The sequence below is a fragment of the Sorex fumeus genome, unplaced genomic scaffold (assembly GCF_029834395.1).
Source record: "Sorex fumeus unplaced genomic scaffold, SorFum_2.1 ptg000026l, whole genome shotgun sequence".
In the NCBI taxonomy this organism is placed as follows: domain Eukaryota; kingdom Metazoa; phylum Chordata; class Mammalia; order Eulipotyphla; family Soricidae; genus Sorex; species Sorex fumeus.
The window spans coordinates 17,495,390-17,518,449 of record NW_026606083.1 but is presented as its reverse complement, the minus strand read 5'-3'; the positions used below and the strand labels follow the sequence as shown (position 1 = coordinate 17,518,449).

General features: G+C 48.6%; 1 protein-coding gene across 1 annotated transcript in view; it reads left to right on the top strand.

Annotated features, from left to right (window-relative positions):
- The first annotated feature begins 1,260 nt into the window (after positions 1-1,260).
- The window catches only part of NEBL (nebulette), a 379,293-nt gene continuing 357,493 nt past the window's right edge, over positions 1,261-23,060 (top strand). Inside the window, exons 1-2 of the mRNA XM_056114776.1 lie at positions 1,261-1,432; positions 2,649-2,743. Of these exons, the coding sequence (XP_055970751.1) occupies positions 1,364-1,432; positions 2,649-2,743 (164 nt within the window). The 5' untranslated portion in view covers positions 1,261-1,363. The remainder of the gene's footprint in view (positions 1,433-2,648; positions 2,744-23,060) is intronic.

Here is a 23,060-nt window from a genome sequence, read left to right as displayed (position 1 = left end):
CGTGGCCGGGAAACGGCAGGGAGGCGCTTTAAACTGCGCAGTGGAGCTCCCATTTGCCACCTGGGATTCTGCAAGCCCCAGAACCCGAGATCAGATGAAAACTAAAACACGCTTCCAGGGGCATTTGGCTCCGTCCCACTCTCCGCCTGGAAACGCTGGTTTTCTGGCTCTGCGCCGACGGGACTCGGAGTTTGCAGTTGTTTCCCTTTATGCAGGAATAACTTTTCGAATAAGATTCGATGAGGTTTAATTGCTAAACACCACGCGCGCGCGCACACACACACACACACACACACACACCCCTCCCCACCATGGGCACGGGACTAGGAGTTTGCAATTGTTTCCCTTCATGCAGGAATAACTTTTCGAATAAGATTAGATGGGGTTTATTTGCTAAACACCACCTTGTACGTACACACACACACACATACACACACACACACACACACACACCCCTCCCCACCATGGACAAAAACAAAATGAACGCCAGTTACGAATCCAGAAAGGCAGGTGGGGCCTAAAATGCTCAGATAGGACGAGCGCCAAGGTTGGGGAGCCGGCGACACCCCTTTCTACCCCCGCGCGGCTCCAGGGACCCGGCAGGGGCGCGCGGGGACGCCTCGCCCGCTAGACGCGGGTGACAGCGGGCGCGCAGCCTCCGGCGCCGCCTCGGGGACGTGATCCCCGGTACCCCGCGGCTCCCCGAGCTCCCGGACAACCCGCCCCGGGACTGCGCGCCGCGTGGGGAGCGGGGGTGTCCTCTGGGCTGGGGCTGCGGGAGCGCGGGCGCACCCAGGAACCAGCAGCCCGCGAGTGGGGGCGCCCCCTCCCCCTCGGAGCGGCAGCGGGGAGGCGGGAAGGGCAGGGGGTGCGCGGCTGTGAGTCTCCCCCCCCCCCACCCCCCGCAGCCTCCATCGCCCGGGTGCTGGTGGTCCCCCCGCCCCCAATCGCGTTCCCCGCTCCTCCTCCCACCCCGCCGCCCCCAGCCGCAGCTGCAGTCCCAGGCTGGCTCGCCGGCTCCCGGGTGGGCGCGCCCCGCCGCCGGCCCCCGCAGCGCCCGCCCCCGTTCCCTGCCCCCGGGTCGGGGCGCGCCGGTGGCTTGGGCCCGGCGGCGCGGCGGGGGAGCGCGCGGGGCGGGCGCGCGGGGCGGTGTGAGTCACCCGGAGCCGGAGCGCGGGCGACGCAGAGCGCGCGGCGCCGAGCCCGAGCCGCAGCCCGAGCCGAGCCCGCCGAGCCCGAGCGCGCCGCCGCCCCCCGCGCCAAGCCCGGCCGCCGCCCGCCCCGCCCGCCGCGCTCCCGCCGGCCCGGAGGCGGCGCGGGGCCCGCGGGGGATGCCACAGCGGCTCCGCAGCGCACCGCCACCATGAACCCCCAGTGCGCCCGCTGCGGGAAAGTCGTGTATCCCACCGAGAAAGTCAACTGCCTGGATAAGGTGAGTGAGGGGCGCCACCGCGCCGCACCTGCTCCCCGAAGTTTCGGCGACGCCGGGGCTGGGGGAGACCCGAGCGGCCGCGGGGTCCCGAGAGCGCGCCCCGGAGCCGTGGGAACCGGGGGAGGCTGCTGTCGGGGTGCGGGGCGCTGCGGAGCGGGGAGTCGGATCCACGCCGCGTCCACTCCTGCCCCTCTTCGCCCCGCATTTTCCCCGCTTTTTTCCCCCAGACCCCCGCATCCCTCGGCCACGTCCGCACCCCCGTGGCACCCCCTGGACGGTGACGAGGTGGACAGGCAGATAGTAATGACCGTGGCACCCGGCGGGTACTGCCGCATTGCTAAGAAACATTCCAGCCCCGGAGCCTCGAGCCGCCCTCCACCCCCTCACCCCTACTCCGGGGGCCGAGCCTCCAGCTCGGGGGATTCCAGGACCAGTGGCCGCACCCGCCGTGCCCGGGCGCCCGCGGGAGAGCCAGGCGCGCCCGGAATGAGTGCCCACTGGAACCAGCCGGAGGTGTGCCCCGGGAATTCGAGTGGCGATCCAGAAGCCTCCTCTGAGGAGCAGCGTGTGACCCTCCTGTCCCTCCATCCTCCATGCTCCAGTCATCTCAGGAACTGGGCTGCCTTTACCGCAGTTTGCCCAGGGATGCATGTGGCTCATGCGCGGCTCACGCGCTACTTGTTCCACGCTCGGCCTCCTGCCCTCTGGGGATGGACTCATGCACGAAATTCAGGCACTTGGAAACACTCCACTTCTTGAGCTACCTGTTTCCTCGCACCCTGGCTCAGCCTCCCACTCGGGCTGCTCATCCAGAGCCTGGCCCTTCTCCCGTCTGAGTCTGAGGTGCGGTGAATTTAACACCCCCACGATAGTCGATAGTCGCAGTGGGACTTTCTTTCCTTACTGCCTTCACATGGGGGCACTCAAGATGTGGCACTTCTGGAGCTAGTAGAGTGCTTTCTTTGCACGTGGGTGACTTGTGTTCATCCCCAGCAGCCCATATGGTCACCTGAACACTGCCAGGAGTGATGCCTGAGCTCAGCCAGGAGTAAGCCCTGAGTATGCCGGGTACCCCCCCCAATACTCCCCCCCCCCCAAAAAAAGGCCCCAAACCAAAGAAATAACCAAACCCAGACAACAAAAAAAGATGCCCTGCTTCTGTACGTACCTTGGAAAGAACTGGTTCTGAAACGTGGGGCACTTATTTGTTTTTCAGTATTGGCATAAAGGATGTTTCCATTGTGAAGTCTGCAAGATGGCTCTCAACATGAACAACTACAAAGGCTACGAGAAGAAGCCCTATTGTAACGCGTAAGTATTGTCAACACTGGGCCAGGTGAGGTACAGCTTCAGGACTGAGCGACAGTGGCGCTGCCTGTTCTGACAAAGTGACTCACCGTGTAACCCAGGTGTGCCTGTGGCCACTGATCTCTTTATGACATTGCCTGTTTCTCTCTAAGGTGTTCTGGAAGATTCTTTTCCATCTTTGGGTTTTGTTTGAGGGTCAGGGTGCAGACTGATGGACCTTCCCTTAGCAGCTGCAGAACATTCAGCTTTGCATCTTCCTCAGCACTCCAGATATACTTGTCAGTTTCCATTTTCAGTATCCCCAGGTTGCCATCCTGCGACTTTCTCTCTGTCTCTGAACCCCGTTGCTAGGGAAAGGCATCTGGGATGAGTTGATCTTCATTGCTATTGTGGAGCTTTGCAGGGGAAACTGTGGGATGGAGACATGGGTATTTCCGGCCAGTTCATGGCACGTCTGTCTGCGGGGATTTGTGAAGGTGTTTTCTTTGGCAGGTTTTTCTGCACACATGCTTCTACCCTGCCATAATAGCAATTAGGCAGCATTTACAGTGCTTACCATGTGCTGGGTCTGTTTTGAGTACTTAATGCATCATAGTTCTTCAGCATGTTGATACAGGCTTGTATCACCCCTGGCAACTCACACTTGAATGTAATTTAATTGATACAAATCGAAACCCCATGAATAGGTCAAAGACTCTACTGCTTGGGGGAGGGGGCACTGTTACTATCCCCACTTGAAGTCTGGAGAGACAAAACCACCGGCAGCAGCTCAGAACTCTCCCCCAGAGGCTGTGAGGGGTTGAGCATTGGCCAGTGCCTTCTCAGGGTTCTGTGGCAGGCTGGGGGAGGAGACATTTTAGCTGTCTGCAACCCCCCCCCCCCCCCACACACACACAGTGGACTTTTGGCTCTGATTGTCCAATCTTTTCTTCCTGGTTTATCTCTGGGATTTTCCCAGCTGGAGGTGCAGAAGACCGCTGGCCTCCTTTTGGCTGGAGTGTGGGCAAAGGTTTATTCTCTCTGGATTTTAAGAAGCAGGTCCATTCAGGTACCTTGGAGATGGACATGGAGGGCCTGGGCTAATTTGGGCCTCCCTCTTGGCGGGATGTTATTGCAGATTTTCCGGTTGGTATTTGGTAATGAATTTCATGCGCTCAACACCCTTTTTTCCTCTCTCTCCCCTCTTTAGTGGGTTTTCTTTCTTTCTTCTTCTTTTTATTTGTGTTTTCTTCAGGGCCTTGATTAGTACTGGATGGAAACTTTCCTATTTTTTTTTTTTTTTTTTTGGTGTTTGGGCCACACCTGGCTGTGTTCAGGAACCCATATGTGGTGCTGGGGTTGGAACCAGGTTTGTGAGGCCACTGACTCCTGCTAGGCAATGGCCTTAACATTTGTTCTCTTCATACCCCAGGCTAGAAACTTTTTCAGACCTCTGAAAATAGGGGCATCCAACAGCACTCAGAACTTTCAGGATGAGTAAAGCCCAGAGATAGCCCGCAGGCTCAGTGTTCTTACCTCTGGCCGCATGGCCACCTGGGAGAGTGGGGAGCAGAAACCCGGACGTCAGCCTCATGGTCTCCTGCCCCTCTCCGAGGTTAGCGGTGGCTGGCTACTTGCAGATCAAAGGCAAGAGGCTGTAACTAGAAGGGAAGGGGCCCCTTCAGCCCATAAACAGGATAATTGCTCTTTGGTTAAAGGAAAGCGAACTATTCTTCCTGTAACTCAGACAGCCCGAGGCCTGAATCGATCAGGCTTTATGGACCACATCGAATCCTTTATAGCTCCATGCTTGGAGTTTAACCCTGCAGTAACAGTGCCTGTGGGGCCCCAGTCGGCCTGGAAGTATTGAGAGGGGAGGAGGGAAGCAGAGGAAGAATAGGTGAGAACAGTACATGACAGAACAGAATATGATGCATAGAAATCTATAGTTCTGTATGAATGCATATGTACATTTACACATGTAGATAAGTAAAGAACTGCCTTAGGAAAAAAAATAAAATGAAAGGACAGGAACAAAAAGGGAGCAACAGACCAGTCTTTGATTGCACTGGGCCTCTTGGAAGTTCGGTTTAGTCCAATTAAAAAAGAATATCAAAAATGTAGAAGGCGATGCCTGGCTGATTTGCACGCTGACTTAGTAGTGAACCAGATTTCCACCTGAAAAAACAAAGACTTACTTTGTAAATGGGACATGTCCTGTTACATTGTTTCCTTCATAAATCTGAGGCTTCTTTTGAATTCTTTGGGAAGTTCTAAATGGAGTGTTGGTAGATTTTTCTCTTTAATATTTCTTAGATTATTTGGTCCCTTATGAGTTTTAAGTCAAATGTTTAGGGTAGCAGTGCGATCTCTGCTTAAAAATATTGAATTTGGCAGCTGCTTTATTGAATAGAGAGATGGGAAGATAGGAATCCAGCCTTAATGCACAAAGTAGAGAGCTGATGTCTCAAGCGTTTCATTTAGCGGGAAACTCATACTTGGGCTTTATAACGCTAGTGCTGGAAAAACAGAGCTTGGTAAACAGAGCCCAGGCTGTGTGTCCTCATTTTCAACTCTCTGCCAAGAGCACAGGTTGCCATGTCAAATCAGCGGTCAGCATGGTTTACCCTCTGGGGATCCTCAGGTCTTTGCTCTGGGTCAAGCAGCGCTTCCTGGGGTCTTGGCCAGTCATGCTGCCATCACCTCTCCGGGACATTGGGGGAAAATTGATTCGCCTCAGAAAACTGCTACTGGACAACAAGACATTAGAGTTCACGTAGAGCAACGTCTTCTTGCACCTGGGTTTGTTTTGGGTGTTAATAGAGAGGCTTAAATGAAAATGTTCTTTCTGCAACTAGTTATTGTGAAAATATTCATATTCGTTCAATGGCTGAAAGAATAACATAACAAGCATCTGAAATTCCTCCACAGAGAACAACCGTTGTTGACATATTGACATATTTACTTTTTTTTGGGTGTGTGTGTGTGTGTGTCCCTCATCTGGTGATGCTTAGGGTCTACTCCTGGTTCTGCACTTAGAAATTACTCCCTGAGGTGCTCAGGGGACCATATGGGATGCCTGTGATTGAACTTGGGTTAGCCATATTCAAGGCAAGCACCCTACCTGTTGTACTATCACTCCAGCCCTTGCTTCTGTTTTCATCTGCTCATACATATAGCTATTTACTTGTTGGTGGATCACTTATCAGTTTCTGGTATTAGGTCAGTTTCAAACAAGAAGGTATTTCGTCCCCCTCCCCCCCATGATCTCATGTTTGGTTTAAGATTTTCTTTTTTTTTTCTTTTTCTTTCTGGTTTTTTTTGGGGTCACACCTGGCAACGCATAGGGGTTACTCCTGCCTCTGCACTCAGGAATTACTCCTGGTGGTGCTCAGGGGACCATATGGGATGCTGGGACTTGAACCCGGGTTGGCCGCATGCAAGGCAAACGCCCTACCTGCTGTGCTATCGCTCCAGCCCCGTTCTAAGATTTTCTTAAAGAGTCACAGAGCCATTATCACACCTGAGAAATTTAACAAAAATTTTATGCTTACCTATCCTGTTTCTATTCACATTATATCTTTAGAGCTACTGATTTTTTAAAGTCGGGGTCCAGTCAAGGTCAGGTTTTCCATTATCCACAATTATGAAAATGACAAACTCTTTTTCATTATTGGCTATTTGTAATCAGTTCTGGAGTTTTACTCTTCTTTCTAGTGATTTATATAAAACTCTCAAGAGTTTTCAGGAAGAGGAGTTTGGCATTTCTTGTGAAAATATCATACATAATTAGCTTAAGAACAGTAAATATTAAAAATATGTTGAAAAATTCGAAGACATAAATATGGACACTTAGGATTATTTTAAGAAAATGTAAAAGACTTCTTATTCAGTACTTGAGGGCAATATTTATATAGGATCAAGCAGTATTTCCTTCAACTTAAGTATGTTTGCTTACTTATATTCTCATGTATTTAGAGAATAAGCAAGTTTTCTGTTTGATTTCCTGCAAAGGAGAACATGTATAAAATATAACTTACATAATATTTAAAATTTTATCTTTTGATAGAATGATCAAAGTAGCATACACACTAACTGTGGGATTGGACTTAATACACATTTAGTTCTTGATGCAGCCAGCTACACTATTAAAATATTTAAAAACAAACTGGTCTACTTGAGTACGTGCCTTGTTTTCAGAAGAAAGCCTTGATGTTTCAAAAGCAGGCAATGAATTCTTTAGCACATTCAAGATTTTTTTTTCCAACACGAAACTTGCAAAGAAAAGGGTACTAAGCAATATTTTCATTGCTCAGAGCTGCTGAGAAAATAACACTAGATGATTAGACAAAAAACATAGCTCACATTTGTCTGTGAATTTATATGCCAAGTGAAACTATAAACGTTTTGTTACCCAACACGTCACACAAAGAATATAACCCCCGAGGCCATTCATCAGATAAATTATTTAATTTATTGTGTGTGAAAGTAAAAATTCCATTTATTATGTGTTCATGAAAAATACATTAGTCTTAGCATTTTCTGAGAAATATTACCACTTAGCCAGAGCCATGCCAAATGCCTGGCCAGTTAATGTACTGTCACAAAGATCAAGTTATTTGAGGTCCGGGGTGGGGGGGTAGGATGTCAGTTAATGATGCAAGAGCCTAACTGGACCTAGAAAATAATTTCTCCAAATCATCACTTTTGTAGAAATCTGTTTATTTTTTATTACTTATTTTTTTGGGGGCCAGTATTGCTGCAGGAGGCCCTCAACGTTGGTTATTCCCATGTTTAATCTAACTTATTTTTATGCTAGATGTATTCTGGGGCTGAAACGACTCAAATATCTGTGTGAGATGTGTTTCGCTGTCTTTCCAAATATGCTTTCCTCTCACCAAATAGTTTCTCTTTGCATAATCTTGGACGACGTTAAAGATCAAGCAGCAGGCACTTTGTGCCCCTGGCTTTCCCTCCTCCATACTTGGCGTGGCTGGTGAATGTTTATGGAGGCCCAGGAGCCTGGAAGCTCCTGGGTGGGCACTGCTCATTTGGAGCCTTCCGGGATGGGCAGCCCCAATCTGCCAGCCTGTCCCGAAGGTGGGGATTTCAAACCTTTCTGTGACTGTGGCTCCCTAGTTCCTTGCTGTGACCAGCCCTTCCCCTCACCCCCGAATTGATGCATTTTTCATCTGTGGCCCCCTTGGAACTTACTGGAGAGATGCTCATGAACTACTTCCTTACTGCTAACCTCTGGCTGGTGCCTTTACTTGACAGGGTGCTCCAAGGACGTGGAAGGAAATGAAAAATTCAAATGGAGACTTTTTCCACCATGGCTGGCTCTTATCTCAGTGTTGGCTTTTCCGACCTGGTTCTATAAACATGCCAAGGACTCGAGAGTTCTCTCAAGGGCAGCGAGGCCTTCTTGCTTTTTTTTTTTTTCTTTTTGGGTCACATCCGGCGCCACTCCTGGCTCTGCACTCAGGAATTACTCCTGGCTGTGCTCAGGGGACCATATGGGATGCTGGGAATTGAACCCGGGTCAGCCACGTGCAAGGCAAATGCCCTGTCCGCTGTGCTATCTCTCCAGCCCCAGCCTTCTTGCTTTTAGGCTAGCTTCCAAACTTCCCCTGGTGGGGGTTTGGACTGTTGAAGTCAGGCAGAACGGGATGTGAGTCCCACTCAGCCTCTGTTGTTTCCTTTGCAGAGTGGGACTAGTTCTTGTGTCCCCAACAGGGGTCTGTGGACCTGCAGGTTTGATGGGAAGGCTCAGGTCGGGGCTTCCTTCTTGGGGGTTCCTGGCTCATAGCTGAACTCCAGTAAACAGGGGCTGCTCTTTCTTCCTCCATAATGCTGCTTGGAGGGTGAAGGAGGAGAGAGGGTAGAAGGGAGAACAGAAGCAAGGTGATGCAAATGCTAGGGTCTTCAGGGAGAAGGGTCTTCCTCAGTTTCTCTGTCTATGGGAGTTGCCTCTCCTTAGAGGGCTGTAAGCAGGAGAGAGAGAGAGAGAGAGAGAGAGAGAGAGAGAGAGAGAGAGAGAGATATGAGTGTGGAGTTGGGGGATATCCGAGTGCTTTTGAATCACGAAAAGAGTATTGTTTTAGCAATAGGTTTATTTCTCCTACCATATATACAAATGAATGTATCGGATGATGCTGTACAAATATTTTGACTGGTAATGATGGTCAAAGTTTGAGAAGAACAAACCTAGTTCCAGTGTACCACACACAATACTGTTGGGGGGGGGGTGGGATGGGGTTCAGGGACACTTGCCGTGTATAGTGACTTTGTGAATGCTGCCTCAGTTTCCACTTGATTCCAGACCCACTGAACCCTACCCTTCCCCTTTCAACCCACCCACTGCGCTCTGCTGTTTCTGAGGGAGCCGAGGCGTTACTCTCTGCACTTCTGTCAAGCTTAGGAGGCTCTTACTTACCCCTGCCCCAGAGCCTGTCCCCGAGTGCTGGATGAGGGTCAGCTGCAGGTGTGGGTGGGAAGGGTGGGCTTTATGGCAGGGGTAAACCCAGCCTCCTCCCTCAGTTTGAAGTGAGGCCCAGGGAGGCACCAGAGGTCAGACCGTCTGGAGGAGGTGCCTTAAGAGATGGCTTTGAGGAGCCTGCTTGGTGGCCAGGCAGCCCAGGCCCCCCGCAACTCAGAGCCCCTTCCTTGGCATGGACTCACAGTTGCCAACCCGCAGGCCACTGATGGCATTTCCTCTCCCTGGTCTAGCCCCAGCTTCTCCAAACATGCCATCTTCCTTGAATATTCCAGATTGGCATGTGTTTATTTTCTTCTGGGTTTGGATATAATCTGCAAAATGGGATAAACATTTCTACCTAGTGGAAGCTACAGAAATTAAGTATGTGCAGCTAGTTACAAGTCTTGGCACACCAGATGGTACCAATTAGGTAACTGAGCGTCGGTCCTCTCCTTCAGGTATAAATGGAAAGTGGTTTCAAATGTCCTCAAAGATAGGAGAGGTGTCATGAGGTCGAGAGGTGCACTCAACTTCTGCAAAAGGACAGGCTGGTGTGCAGAAGTTCTCATTCGCATCGTTTTAAAATGCCTTACCTGGTGGCTTAGTGACAGATGATGCAGAAACAGATGAGCCCACAGCTCCCTGGCATGGGTCTGAGATGGGAGAGGGAAGTTGGTCCTGTTGTTATTGTTTTAACGGGATGATGGAAAACGAGGGAAGGAGACCCTGTAGGTGAACCAAATCCAAAAGGTTCCCCGTGCGTTTCCGTTATCTTTCTGACCCGGAATGTCTTTGACGGGATTTATTCTGTCTTGCTGTCACCCTGGAAGCTGCACTTTACAGACCCTGTGCCATGTTCTGTCCCATTCGCACATGCTTCCGAGAGCCGCCTTGCCTGTGTCAAACCGGTGTCTCTGTGATGATGTATTTATTATGGAATGATGTCAGATTAGAAAAGATTTGGAGACGAAGCCCAGCAAACATCTCCGAAGTCACGGGGAAACGCAAGGTTAATGCAAGATAGAGATGTGTGTGCTTAACGGGATATTGATTATGTGTCAGGGGGCCCTGGAGGAGTGCATTTTGCTCGGTCTGCTTAAATGTTTTCAGATGAGTGCTTTTCAGAGGCCGAGCCATCCTGAGAAGGGCAGAAGGGAGAGAGATGTCCCCTCCCTGCCCTGGGCCCCCCTTGGTCTCCAGGGCCGCAGGCCCCTAAATGCTTTAGAGGAAAGAGGCTTTGGAATTGCTTGCCCTTTCCTTTCTGTCCTGTCCCCTTATCATTCATGCCTCTCCGATGACCTTTCTCAGAATGAGAAGGGGACCCAGAATGTTTCAAAGACTCGGTGAAAGGGCAAGATTCGAAAATCCTGCACAAGAAGGAGAAAATAGCTCTGTGCCTCTCCGGGCCGGCCTGCCCACGGGGCACAGGGATAGCCAGAAAACAGGAAATTGTAGCAGGTCTGGCCGTGTGAATCGCACCACACATGGATGAGGGGAATGACAGTGCCCTGCCGCCAGCCGTGTGCTTCTCCTTGGTGGTGTCCTTGAGGGAGCCACTCTGTGCCCGGTGTCTGGACTCAGTCTCATGGCATCCGAGAGAGCCCAGAAAGGAACTGGCCCCAAGTGTGCTTGCAAGGTGCCCTGGGTCGCTAAGCAGGCTGTGGACTGTTCTTCCTCTGGAGCCCGGCTCGTTGAAAAGCCACTTAGAGCCCCAGGATCAGCTCCCCTCGTGATTCTTCTGCATGAGACACAGGTGGAGGAACACAGAGAGAGTGTGGGGCGGTCGGCTGGCAGGGCCTGGGAGGTAGACGAGACGGTGGATAGAGGGACTGAGCTGGGTTTGGACCCTTAGTGATGTCATTGGTTGATTCGGAGTGTGAACTTCATCAGGTTCAGGGAGTGCCCAGGGGCACCAGGAAACAGAGCAGCCTGTGCGGCTGGATTTGGCGTTGGTTTTGTTTTCTTTTGGGGTCACACTGGGTGCTGATCCATAGGGCCTGTTCACGGCTCTGTGCTCTGGTGTTGTCTGATCGTGTGGTGCTGGGGATGAAACCTGGGGCTCCCGCAGGGACCCTAAATAGATAAGCTTCATATGAGGGTGGGGAGGGACACATCTGGCTCAGCGCAGGGCTTAGTTCTGACTCTGTGCTCAGGGATCACTCCTAGTGGGGTTGGGGGACATGTAAGGAGACAGGCATGGAACTGCTGTGAGCTGCACGTGAGCGAATGCCTTCACCCCATGTCCTCTCCCCAGCCCAGCAGACATGCCTCTAACAGTCTGTCCAGGCCATTCTCCTTCAGCACTGCCACGAGTCCTCACTGTGTGGCGTCTCTGCCCTTCTCAGGCCATCCTCCCACGCTGGGCAAGTGGTCTGGCCATTGTCCACTAACTGTTCCTTGGTCGCGTCTTTCACGCTTTGAATGTTTTCCCTGCCACCTCAGTTCTCTTCAGAAGACTTGGTTCTGGTCATGCTGCCCCTTCACACAGACTCCAGGAGCTCCCCACTGCCTTCATGAAGAAAACTGGGGTTCACACACAGACACACAGACACGCACACACACACACACACCCCTTGGTCTTTTACATCCTACTTTCCCCTCTTGTTTAGTTCTTTGCAGCCCCATGGACCTGCTAGCTTGGATGCCTTTATCCAGTTTCTTATTTTCTCCCTCCCTTCCCCTCTCCTCCTCTCCCTTCCCTTCCCTCTTTCTCTTCTTTTTTCTTTTTTTCTAGATTGGGGTCATACCCAGCTGTGCTTCAGGGCTTACTCTTGACCCTGTACTTGGGACCACTCCTAGTGGGCTTGGGGGACCATATGGGGTGCCAGGGATTAAACCCAGGTCAGTTGCATGCAAGAGTGCCTTACTCTCTATTCTATCTCTCCGGCCTCTTTCATCAAGTTTCTTAACTTAGATCTTAGGAGCCTCACCTGTGAAGTAGGTCTACTCATAGATTCTCTGTTATAGTATGAAGGGTTTGTTGGCATGTCCAAGGGAGTTTAGCCCAGTTTCAGGTGCAAGGCAAGGAGCTAATAAAAGTGAGATAGTTTTTACTTGTTTGAACCTTCATTTATGCGGTCCTTATGCCATCTCTTTCCTTCAGAGGCACTCTTCTTTTCTTGCTCACAGCTGTGCTCACCTTGTGACGTTGTTCTGACTCTGTCCTTAGCGGCGCGCTTGCTCTTTGGGTGTTCCTTGCCATTGCTGTACCTTTATAATATCAGTCATCCAAGAGCCTGCCTGCCAGTGGCCTTTGGCCACCCACCAGAGGCCATTTTTCAATTTCCTTTTGCTCTTTTGGGGCTTTCCAAGTGGAACGCAGGGGACCTGGGAGTCACTCCCTGCGTTACTAGGTTAACCGGGTTCAGCCAAGAACCTGAGGATGTGGCACTGCCCTGGCCTTGTGCGGCCTTTACTCAGGACTTCCTGTGGTGCTCTGGGATCTCCAGGCCATGCTTGGTGGTGATCAGGGGTCTCTAGGGCTCTAGCTAGTGAGGTCTGAGAGGCCAAATAGTGCTGGGGAACAAACTTGGGTCATGCATGTACCTAGCATGCACCTCTACCGCAACCCTCTCTCCATTTTTGAGGCCATTTCTCGCCAGGGTTGGATTATGGAGCTTCTTAGACTGGGGGTGGCCACATTAGCTCAAAGAGCTTTGTCACCTTTTTTCCTGGGGCATAGGAGAGGCTTCCAGGCAGTGTTCAGAGATTCCCAGGAGCTGCTACAGTCAATATTCTGCAACTGGGCCTCAGAGTGTGGTGCTAAAAGCTTCATCTCTGCCCTGGGTTTAAAAAATCACGACCCACTTTTGCAAAGTGGCAGTGAGTTCTGATGCTCCCCCCCCCCCCCCACACACACACACATACCAGAAATTAGTGTTGATTTCTCCAGAAGAGAGGTGTGTGTCCTCAGGGAGCTCTCACCTCGGAGAATACCCATACTTCGACCGGCTGCCTCCAAACATAGGGGCTCCCTCCCCTCTCTCAGACTCAGGGCTTAGCTGGAGTGACTCCACAGAATTCAGGAAAGTGCTCTATTTACAACTCCTGTTTCACTCTGTAGTTGTGCCCAGTCAAAGGAGGAGGTGAGTCTAGAGAGGACTTGAACATGGAGTGTCCCTACCCTTGTGCCTTGGAATTGGGATGTGTCCCTTGTATGGTATACACACCTTTTCTACCGAGAATTCTCATGGAGGTGGGTGTGTTTTTATTGGTGTTTGGTTATACAGGAGCTGTGACTCACGAACCCTGGGGTTGTTTAGTTTGCTTTACTCAAAGCCCAGCCATCTGCTTGCTCACCTAGTGCTCCCCTGGAGTGGCCAGCCTGACCCCTCTTTGCCCCCCAACCCCTATGAGATTCACTCAGGTGAGGCTTAAAGACTTCAGTGCATGACAGATATTTTCATGGACTCGGAAAATTTCATCTACTTAGAGTAACTCTCCCAGGAATCAGGGCCAAAGACTCATCAAATTATTCTGTTGACAGTGTTGTTCTTTCACGTGACACATTTTCCCTATCCATCACTGCAAGAAAAATGGTCCAAACACTACCATCTCTATTAAGTCACTGCAAGTGGGCAGAGACCTATGAACCGTTTGCTGCTGGCATACAGGAAGTGGGGGAAGAACTCTTGACAAAAACTCTTGCGATTTGACTTTTGTAAACAGGCAGGTCTTTCCTATTAGTAACCACATTCTTCAGGACAGGAATGATCTCAGCTGTGTGACAATCTCTAGTAGCTGCTGTGTGCTCGGAAATGGGCTTTGCATAGAGCAGATTGCCCAACTAGATTATTTGGAGGTGAGGGCATGGTGAGCCCTTTAGACCCTTTTGAGAGAAACAGCCCAACCTCAGCTATCTCGAGAGAACCCACTAAAAAAAGGAGTAGACTACTCTCTCCCTGAGTGTTTGGGTGAGGCTTCCAGCTTGGCTTGTACAAAGGAACAATAGGTACTACTTCTTGTTCAGGTGAGAGTAGAAACTCCTAACCACCACTTTGTAGCTGATCAGAGGCTGTAAAGAGTAATGGTTGTCTACAGAGGGCACCTGTAAAAACTCCTTTGTTACATCTAGGTTTTTCACAGTCTTCAGAGTGAATCCTGCATTTTAGGTGGCAGGCCCTGTATGCCTTCATTGGATGCCCAGACACATTTTTTTTTTCTGGAAATAAATATGATTGGTTTACTTCCTGGAAAGAAATGTCCTTAATTTACATTATTGTCATTGATCAGTGAAAGACCTCTGTTCTCTTATAGAGAATTGTCTTTCTTTGGTTTGAAGTAAATAGTTTTATTTAGGGAATATGAGGAGGGAGGGAGGGAGGAAGGGAGGAGGAGCGGGGAGAGAGAGAGAGCGAGAGAGAAAGAGAGAGAGAGGAGGGCATATTTAAAACATGTCTTTGTAAAAGGCACACTTAAATTTTTTTTTTAAGGGGAAACCTCCCAGTAAAGCTTGAGGGCCTTGTGATTTCAGGGATCAAGGAGAGAGAGAGAGAGAGAGAGAGAGAGAGAGAGAGAGAGAGAGAGAGAATGATGTAACATGTTCAAGAGAGAAGATGGGGCTTTTGCAGAGGGGAAAGAGCAAAGGTACCCCATAAAGTAAAAGAAAGGAATTATATATTCCAGGTTGAGTTGTGGGAGACCCCCGAATGGGGATGTGCTAAATATTCTTAGGAGACTTTTTGCATCACCATCATTTCTCTCAAGTTCCCAGAACATCACAAACTCAGGAGGATCTGTGCTTCCCCCCAACCCTGTGCCAGCCCCCTCTCCCTTAAGTCTTTTTTACCAGTGACGTAGTTCTCTGATTTTCCTAACATTAAGTGAAATTCTATTTAAAAATTTCTAGATGCTTAAGGCACATAATAATTAAGGGTTATTCCTGTCAGGAATAGAAACAGCATATTAGAACAGTTCTTCCTCAGAGACTGCTAAAGAAGGAAAATCCTGTTTAGAAGGTTTGCCTCTGTGGTCTTTTTTTTACCCCCTTTATTTTCCTTTCTAAATGGTAGTTATGTAATGTCAGGTTTAATTGGCCGGGAGTGAGAAGGCTGGTTTATTTGTGTCTGTGGTGTCTGCTAGTACCTGAGGCGCTGAGTGGTTAGTGACAAGACCTGTCATTTGTATGTGGGGGCTGCTGGCCAGGACATCACTGGCCTCGTGGCAGCTGGACAGTTGTTGAGAGAAGAGGCCATTGTGTTCACCTCCTCCTCACGGGGGTGGTTGGTTGCGCGCCGACGCTGAGTCAACATGTGTGGACTGACTAAAATGAAGAGCCATTCTGAGTGGGCTCCAGCCGCCAGGTCGTCATCTCCCAGCGAGCCTCCTCAGCCTGGCCTCTGACTCAGGAGAGATGCATCTCAGGGCTTAAAAAATTGATTTCCCAGCAGGAGAGGAAAAAAAAAGTGGTGACTTAAGGAAAACAGCTGAAAATGGAGGGAGGATGGAGTCATCCTCAGAAGAGACCCACAGGGGCCTGCTGACCGTTTTTATCCGTGTGCCAGTACACAAGCCCGCCCAGGGAAGTAGTCGCCTCCAGGCTGCAGTGGGGACAGGTGCGAGGGAAATTGGGGTGGGCTGTGTTTGTGGCTTGGTATGCCAAGAAGAAACACCCTTGTGGGTGGCTCCCTGGAAGAACTCGAAAGTGAAAAATGATGGAGACTATTTGGATGAGAAGGAGGTGCAGGAGCGGCCACCTGCAGCTGAGTGGGGGGCCACGTGTCCAGAGAGAAACCCTGCATGTTTCTGGGGTACCTTGTACCTTGGCAACAGGGAGGCAGCAGGCTGACAACTACCCCAAGTTTCAAAGGGAGAGAGTCTGGGTAGATTTTCTGCTTGGCTTTGTTTACAGTTTCCCTCTTTTCAGGCTGCTCCCACTGAATGGGGAAAACCAGGGAGAATTGGCCGGCGCCGGGTGGGGGTGGGTGGGGGGAGCCCAGGCCTCGGGAACAAATGGGCTCTGTTATCATGAAGTTCATCAGAGCAAAAGCAGGAAATGCTCTCCGGACACACCCAGGCTTTCTGAAAGCCTGTGGAGAGAGGCAGGATACCCACCGGGGCTGGAGCCCCAGGGAACCCTGGGCTGTGTACCAGGCTTCCCGAGAGGTAGGAGCCATACAGGGCTCAGGGTTTGATTCCCACCCATCACCTGGAGACAGAAGAAGTCCTTAGCACCTCTCTCTTGATTACACATTTACTGACAAATCAAAAGAGAAGTGGATCAGAGAGAAAACTTGGAGAATATAAAATTCTCGGGGGAGGTGCCCTTATTATTTTAGAGAAAAAAGAGGGGGGCATTGGTGGAGGGACGTTGACACTCATGGTAGGATTGGGGTTGAAATATTATAGGCCTGAAACTCAACTATCAACAACCTTGTAAATCACAATTCTTTAATAAAAATAAAACAAAAGTTAATGAATTTGTGTTTTTTTTTTTTAACAAAACCCAAAACAAAACAACTCAACAACCACCAAGGTTGGGAAACAACCATGGTGGAAAATTTGAAATAATGATGGTGATAAGGTGTAATGGTGGTGGGTTTGGTGTTAGAATATTGAATGTAATAAATTATTGTGAACAATCTTATATATATACATGTACATGGATTATATATATATATCTATTAAAAAAAACCTGTCACCCCAAACCAAAAATGCAAAACATCTGGAACTTTGTGAGTTCAGACAAGTATAACACTCAGTTTGAAGAGGAGGAGGGAGCACGCACAGTGCTCAGACAGTAAGCAGAGGGTTGGGAGAGGTCGTGACCAAAGCAAGCAGCAGTTTGTAAAAAATTCTGCAGACAGATGGGTCTCAGTTTATTTTTATTTGTTTATTTTTTAACGAAGCTGGTAGTCTTTATCCAATGAAACTTGCTTAGAAAGGTTTGAGAGGAGAGAAAGAGGGGAATGTTGTTCAAGAGAGAACACGGGCCTCTCGAGAGTGGAAATAAGCAAGCAAAGAAATAGACACAAGCAAGCAACATGGGCGTTCAAAGGAGAACAGGGCTTGAGGAAAAACCCACAGATGAGTTCGAAAGTATTTATAGGCCATCATACAGGGGCCGTGGGCACCCCCGTTGAATCCCCAGAACCACATCTGGACACCTGGGCATTGCCAGTAGGAATTCCAGAACATAAAGCCAGGAGTAAGCCCTGAGCACTGCCAGGTGTGGCCCACCCACCCCCACAAAAGAAAAACAAAAAAGCACCTCGATTTTGAGAAAAAAATGACCCATTTGTTGGGGAAGATAAAGATGCCAGAAAAAGTGTAGTTATTTGTTCAATTCCCATTTACCTTTCATCCCTCCAACCAAGAAGACACTTGACACCAGGAAAAATTGACAAGGGTTATTGAGGAGTTACAACTAGGAGAGCCAGGATGAGACATAAAATCCATCTATAAATGATTTTATTTTAGGTACCATGGTCTGTAATACCATTAAAGGCAGGGTTTTATACACCCCTTAAGCTTTCCAGCCCTACATCCTCCACCAGGATGTCCACTTCCCTCCAGTACAGTCCCAGTGTCCACTCCTTGCCCCCCAGTGCTGGTCCCTGACTCCATCTGCAGCGATGCTTCCTCCTGAAGACCTGAAGTTCTCAGTTTCTGTTGCTTTAAGCATTTTTTAAAAAAATTATTTTATTTTAATGAATCATTATGAGATACATGCTCCAAGGCTTGTTTTTTTCCCTCTTTGGGTCACACCCGGCAATGCACAGGGGTTACTCCTGGCTTGTGCACTCAAGAATTACTCCTGACGGTGTTCAGGGGACCATATGGGATGCTGGGGATGCTGGGAATTGAACCTGGGTTGGCTGCGTGCAAGGCAAACGCCTTACCCACTGTGCTATTGCTCCAGCCCTTAAGCATTTGTTATTTCCTCATTATGTGTCCTTAAATCCCACCCGTGGGAAAGATGATTCTGTATTTGTCCCTCTTCTGACTAACTTCACTCAACACGATACTCTCCACAGCCATCTTCAGAGCAGCACATTTCAGGCCATTATTTTTATGGAAATGTAAGTAGTTTGGTTCTCTTGGTCCAGATAAATTGCAGTTTAGGGACCCAAGAACATCCGCTGATGAGGAACATAGCTCCATAGTCATTACCAGTGAGAGAGGGTGAGGTGGGAGGGATGGAGTCTCTGCTCAACTGGTTCCTTCACAGATGGGCCTCAGTTCTCTTATCTGTGAAAGGAGTTGTTGGGTAATCTGGCCTCTGCCGAATGAGGGGACTGTGCCTCAACTGAGGACAGTAGTGCTGCGTACTGTTCCCATTTGGGTAGCTGTAAGGAACAAACCAGATCATCTGAGATGTCGTCTCATTGTCAGGTCCACGGAAGCCCTCATCACGATCATTTCTGCTTGTTTTCTCTCAGAAATTACCTGCCAAAGAGAGCACTGAGTGCTTTGGGGATGGGCAAGTATTTCAAATAGGAGAAAGGGGAAGAGACAGATTGTAGGAATTAGAGCCTCATAAATTTGACATTACATTCCTGGCAGAATTGGACTGTGGAGGAGAACAGAATGAGTTGTGAGGACTTCAAAAATAAAAAGTCCTCACGGCTTCTGTATCATACCGTTGCCAGACCTGCTGTTACAAAGGGCCACAACCTGCAGGGCTTTGCCAATAGAAATATACGGTATCACAGGAGTGGAGGCCGAGACCTGAAGCTGGTGTCTGCGGACTGATTTCTCCCGGGAGCTTGGAAGGATGTTGGTTTTGGGTCTGGGGGTCTCCATCCTGGCTTGTTGATGGTTGCCTTCCCTTTGTGCATTTTTTCTGCCTCCAAAGCTTCCTTTTTAGGACAACAATCCAATTGGATTAGGATCTACCCCAGTGGCCTCATTTTAACGAGCTTTTCTTTTGTAAATATTTGATATCCTTACAACCTGAGGTTTTGGTGCTTTGCACTTTAACAGCCTTTTCTTGGGGTGGGGATGCTCAGTTCACCCCCACTCCTCCAACAGGTTCATTGCCAAGGAAAGCAAAATTGGCTCTAATGTTTGATGGTACAGAAGAGAAAAATTTATGGAATGTTCAACTTTGAATTTTTAAAAAGGTATTCAAGTGTTGTTACTTTTCATAAATGGAATTTATCTGCTCCCCCCACCCTCCTTCCAGGAACCTTAACCTGTATTTGAATTACACATTCACAGCATCCGTTTCTTCACTTGACATGTATATTCTCAGGTTCTCACTGTTATTTTCCAAGGTGTCATAGTCTTCTTCTTTTCCACCTGGAACCTTTCCTCGGTGACCTTCTGAGCACAGTAAGCTTGTGAAACAATTATGAAATTATTCTTTGATGGATTGTTCCAGCTTGCAGAATGGTATTAAAATATTTATGGAAAATGAATTTTAGTTTAAAATGGAAAAGGCCAGAAGAAATATAGTTTAAAATTTTTATCGGAGATGACACAGTTCCTATCACTTAATTTTAAAAATGGAAAAAAGAAAATCTTCCTGACTGTGACCCAGGTTCTAGTTCAGAGGAAGGACTCTGGTGTGGAGATGGCTGATGAATTTCTTTTTTTTCCTTTTTTTGGGTCACACTCAGTGATGCTCAGGGGTTACTCCTGATTCTGCACTCAGAAATTACTCCTGGTGGTGCTCAGGGGGCCATATGGGATGCTGGGGATCGAACTTGGGTCGGTCGCATGCAAGGCAAATGCCCTACCTGTTATACCCTTATCGCTCCAGCCCCCAGAGTGATGATTTTAGTATTAAAAATCAAGAATTCTTCTTTGGTGTCAGGATTTAATAATTGATTTTATTATGAAATTTCCTTTGTTGGCTACAGTCTCTTAAATATTCTCTTAAGAATAACAAATCCTTTCATGCTTTGGTCCAGCTGTGAGGGATTTTGGTCTTGGCTTTAGGAGTGAGGTGAGCAGATTGACTTCCTCCTTTTGGAAGGGGTGTATGCGCTCTATAAGACTGCTCTTGGCCCTGGTTTGTTTTCAGTACACTCGCTCCTGGTGAGCCTGTTCTCCCGGGTGAGCTGCCCCACCAGATGGTAATCTTGCCCTGTGCCTTTTGAAAAGCAGTATTCTTCCTCCACCCTTGCTCCCCACTTGGAAAACAAACCCCAAACATGCTCCTCCTTTTCCTCTCCATAATCAGATCTTAACTGCCAGAGCCTCCCAAGCACTTATGTTGTTTCTGTCTGTCTTTAAAATTGGTCTTTGATGTATCATTGATGTGCAGTCACATTGGATTCTGGGGTTAAGCATCACTGCTCTGTGTGGGTACAATTGACCCTTGGTTCCCACCACCAGAGATCCCAGGACCCCTTCCTCTGACCTAGCTTCCTCTTTCCCAATGCTCACCAGTATGGTTTTCATAGTCTTGGAGTTACTTGTGTTGTTTCTTGCCAGTTTGTTTGTTTCGGTTATTCATTCTCCACATATGAGTAAAACCACCTGGTGATTGACTTTCACTTACTGACTGACTTTTTTTTTTTATAATAAGCCCAACCATTTTAAGTTCCTTCTATTTTGTCCCAAAGGTTGAAATTCATCTCTTTTACATGGCAGAGTAGCATTCCACTGTGGGTAGAAATCGCGGCCTCAGTACCCAGTCCTCTGTAGATCATATAGTTGGGTCCCCTTTTCTGGTTTGTTTTTTGATTTTGGATCACACTTGGTATGGCCCAGGGCTACTTCTAGATCAGTGCTCAAGGGTCACTTTTGGTGGTGCTTCGGGGACCATGTAGTAGTGTAGTGTCCAGGTTGGATCATTGTTTTCAGCATGCAAAGCAAGTATGCAGCCCATTGAGCCGTCTCTCTGACCCCTACATGACTGCTTTTTGCCCAGGGCTTACCCATCCACTGATAAGAGACTAAATGGGAAGGTTTTGGGGGTGTCTCAAAAAAGGGCAAAATTAATTCTCAGTTATATTGGTGTCATTTCTCCTCCTCCTCATAAATGAATGCCCTAGATTTAACTTTTTCTTACATTTTTCTGCTAGTTCTGTTCCCCCTCCCCCTAACCAGAGCAAACTTTATTACAGGACAATGTTTTACAATACTGTTTTGGTTTGGGGGCCACAGCTGGCTGTGCTCAGGCCTTACTCTTGGCCCTGCCCTCAGGGATAACCCCTGGAGGGATCGGGGGACCATATGGGGTGCTGGGGATTGAACCTGCAAGGCAAGTGGCCTACCTGCTATACTATTGCTTCAGGCCCGTTTTACAATACTGTTCATGCTAGTTTCATTCATACCATATCCTGACACCTCATACTACCAGTGTCAGCTTCCCTTCTCCAATATCCCATGGTCCCCTCCATAAACTCCCAGGCCCCCTTGGTAAGCTCGGTTCTAGAGACTGATTCTCAGGTCCTGTTATCTTTGGATACTTGTTGTTTTCCATTACTGAGTTTCTTTATGTCCCACATATGAGAGAAATCATTGTGTCTCTGTGCCTCTCTTTCTGACTGACTTCACTCAGCATGATAGCCTCCAGTTCTGACCATGTAGCGGCAAATTGCATGATTTCATCTTTCTTATAGCTTGAGTAGTGTTCTGTTGTGACTATAGATCACAATTTCTTAATCCACTCATCTGTTCTTGGGTTGTTTCCAGATCTTGGCTATAGTGACTAGTGCTGCAGTAAACACAAGGCACAAATGTTTTTTCAAAACAATGGTTTTGAATCTTGGGGGAGATGCCTAGAAGTGGAATTTCTGGGTCATATGGAAGCTCAATTCTTAGTTCTTTGAAAGGTCTACCTATTGGTTCTTTCTGTTTTTACAAATCTAGTGGCTAGAAATTAATTCAGCCTGATGGTAGTTCGATGGGTATTTTTTTTCACTTTTCAAATTTGTCGTAGTCGTGTGTCTTTTGAGAACCAGCAGAGGCTGGCAGTGCAGAGCTGCCTCCACCTCTGTCCTCATCATGTAGCGGGGGGTTAGTCTCTGCAGACCAATTGCTTCTTAGAGGAAAAGAGAAAGGCCTTTTAGAGAGAATAGGACACCAGGCATCCTTGCCTAATCAGTCCTCTTTCTTGAATGGGGCCATGCTCTGCTATTCCAGTCTCTTTTCTACAGACAGCAATTGTTTGAGCCTTCCTCATACAGCAGTTACCTGGGTATTAATTTTAAAGCAGAAGTATTAGAACTGTACTCCGGATTTCAGAAGGATCGAAAAGTCACTTCATCCTGTGATACTTGGCTGGGTGGTGCTTAGCCTGACAGTTGGGTGGTTGGGCCTGGCAATGCTGGGGTACTGGGGTCATGGAGAGCTCAGTCAGGGCCTTTATTTTTTGTTTGTTTGTTTTTGGGTCACACCCGGCACTGCACAGGGGCTACTCCTGGCTCATGCATTCAGGAATTACTCTTGGCAGTGCTCAGGGAACCATATGGAATGCTGGGAATCGAACCCAGGTTGGCCGCGTGCAAGGCAAGTGCCTTCCCCACTGTGCTATTGCTCCAGCCCCTCAGTCAGGGCCTTTGCACATGCAGCACGTTCATTCTAGCCCTTTCAAACATCTCCTGGGCTCTTGTGTAGCTCTTTCAAGTTGGATCCATCTTAAAATTATTTTAGCGATTTTCTAAGATCTAGGTTTTTTTTGGGGGGGGGTAGGCTGGGAGGATAGATTTTGGGAATCAAACCCCAGAGGCTTTTATATGCTACCGCTGGGTTACATTTGTTGTCCCAAGATTTAGATTTTGAATAAGAGCTTGAAGGGGAAGTTCTTTTTTCCCTTTCCCTGAGCTTTAAACTTTTGTGAAAACAAATCTTTGGGCGGAATCTATTATGGAGATTGTTAACTGGAAGACTTCCGTGGGTGAGGGAGAGGCATACACTTGGGCCCTGCAGCCTTCTGAATAATGTAGAACGTTGTGCTGCCTTCGTCTC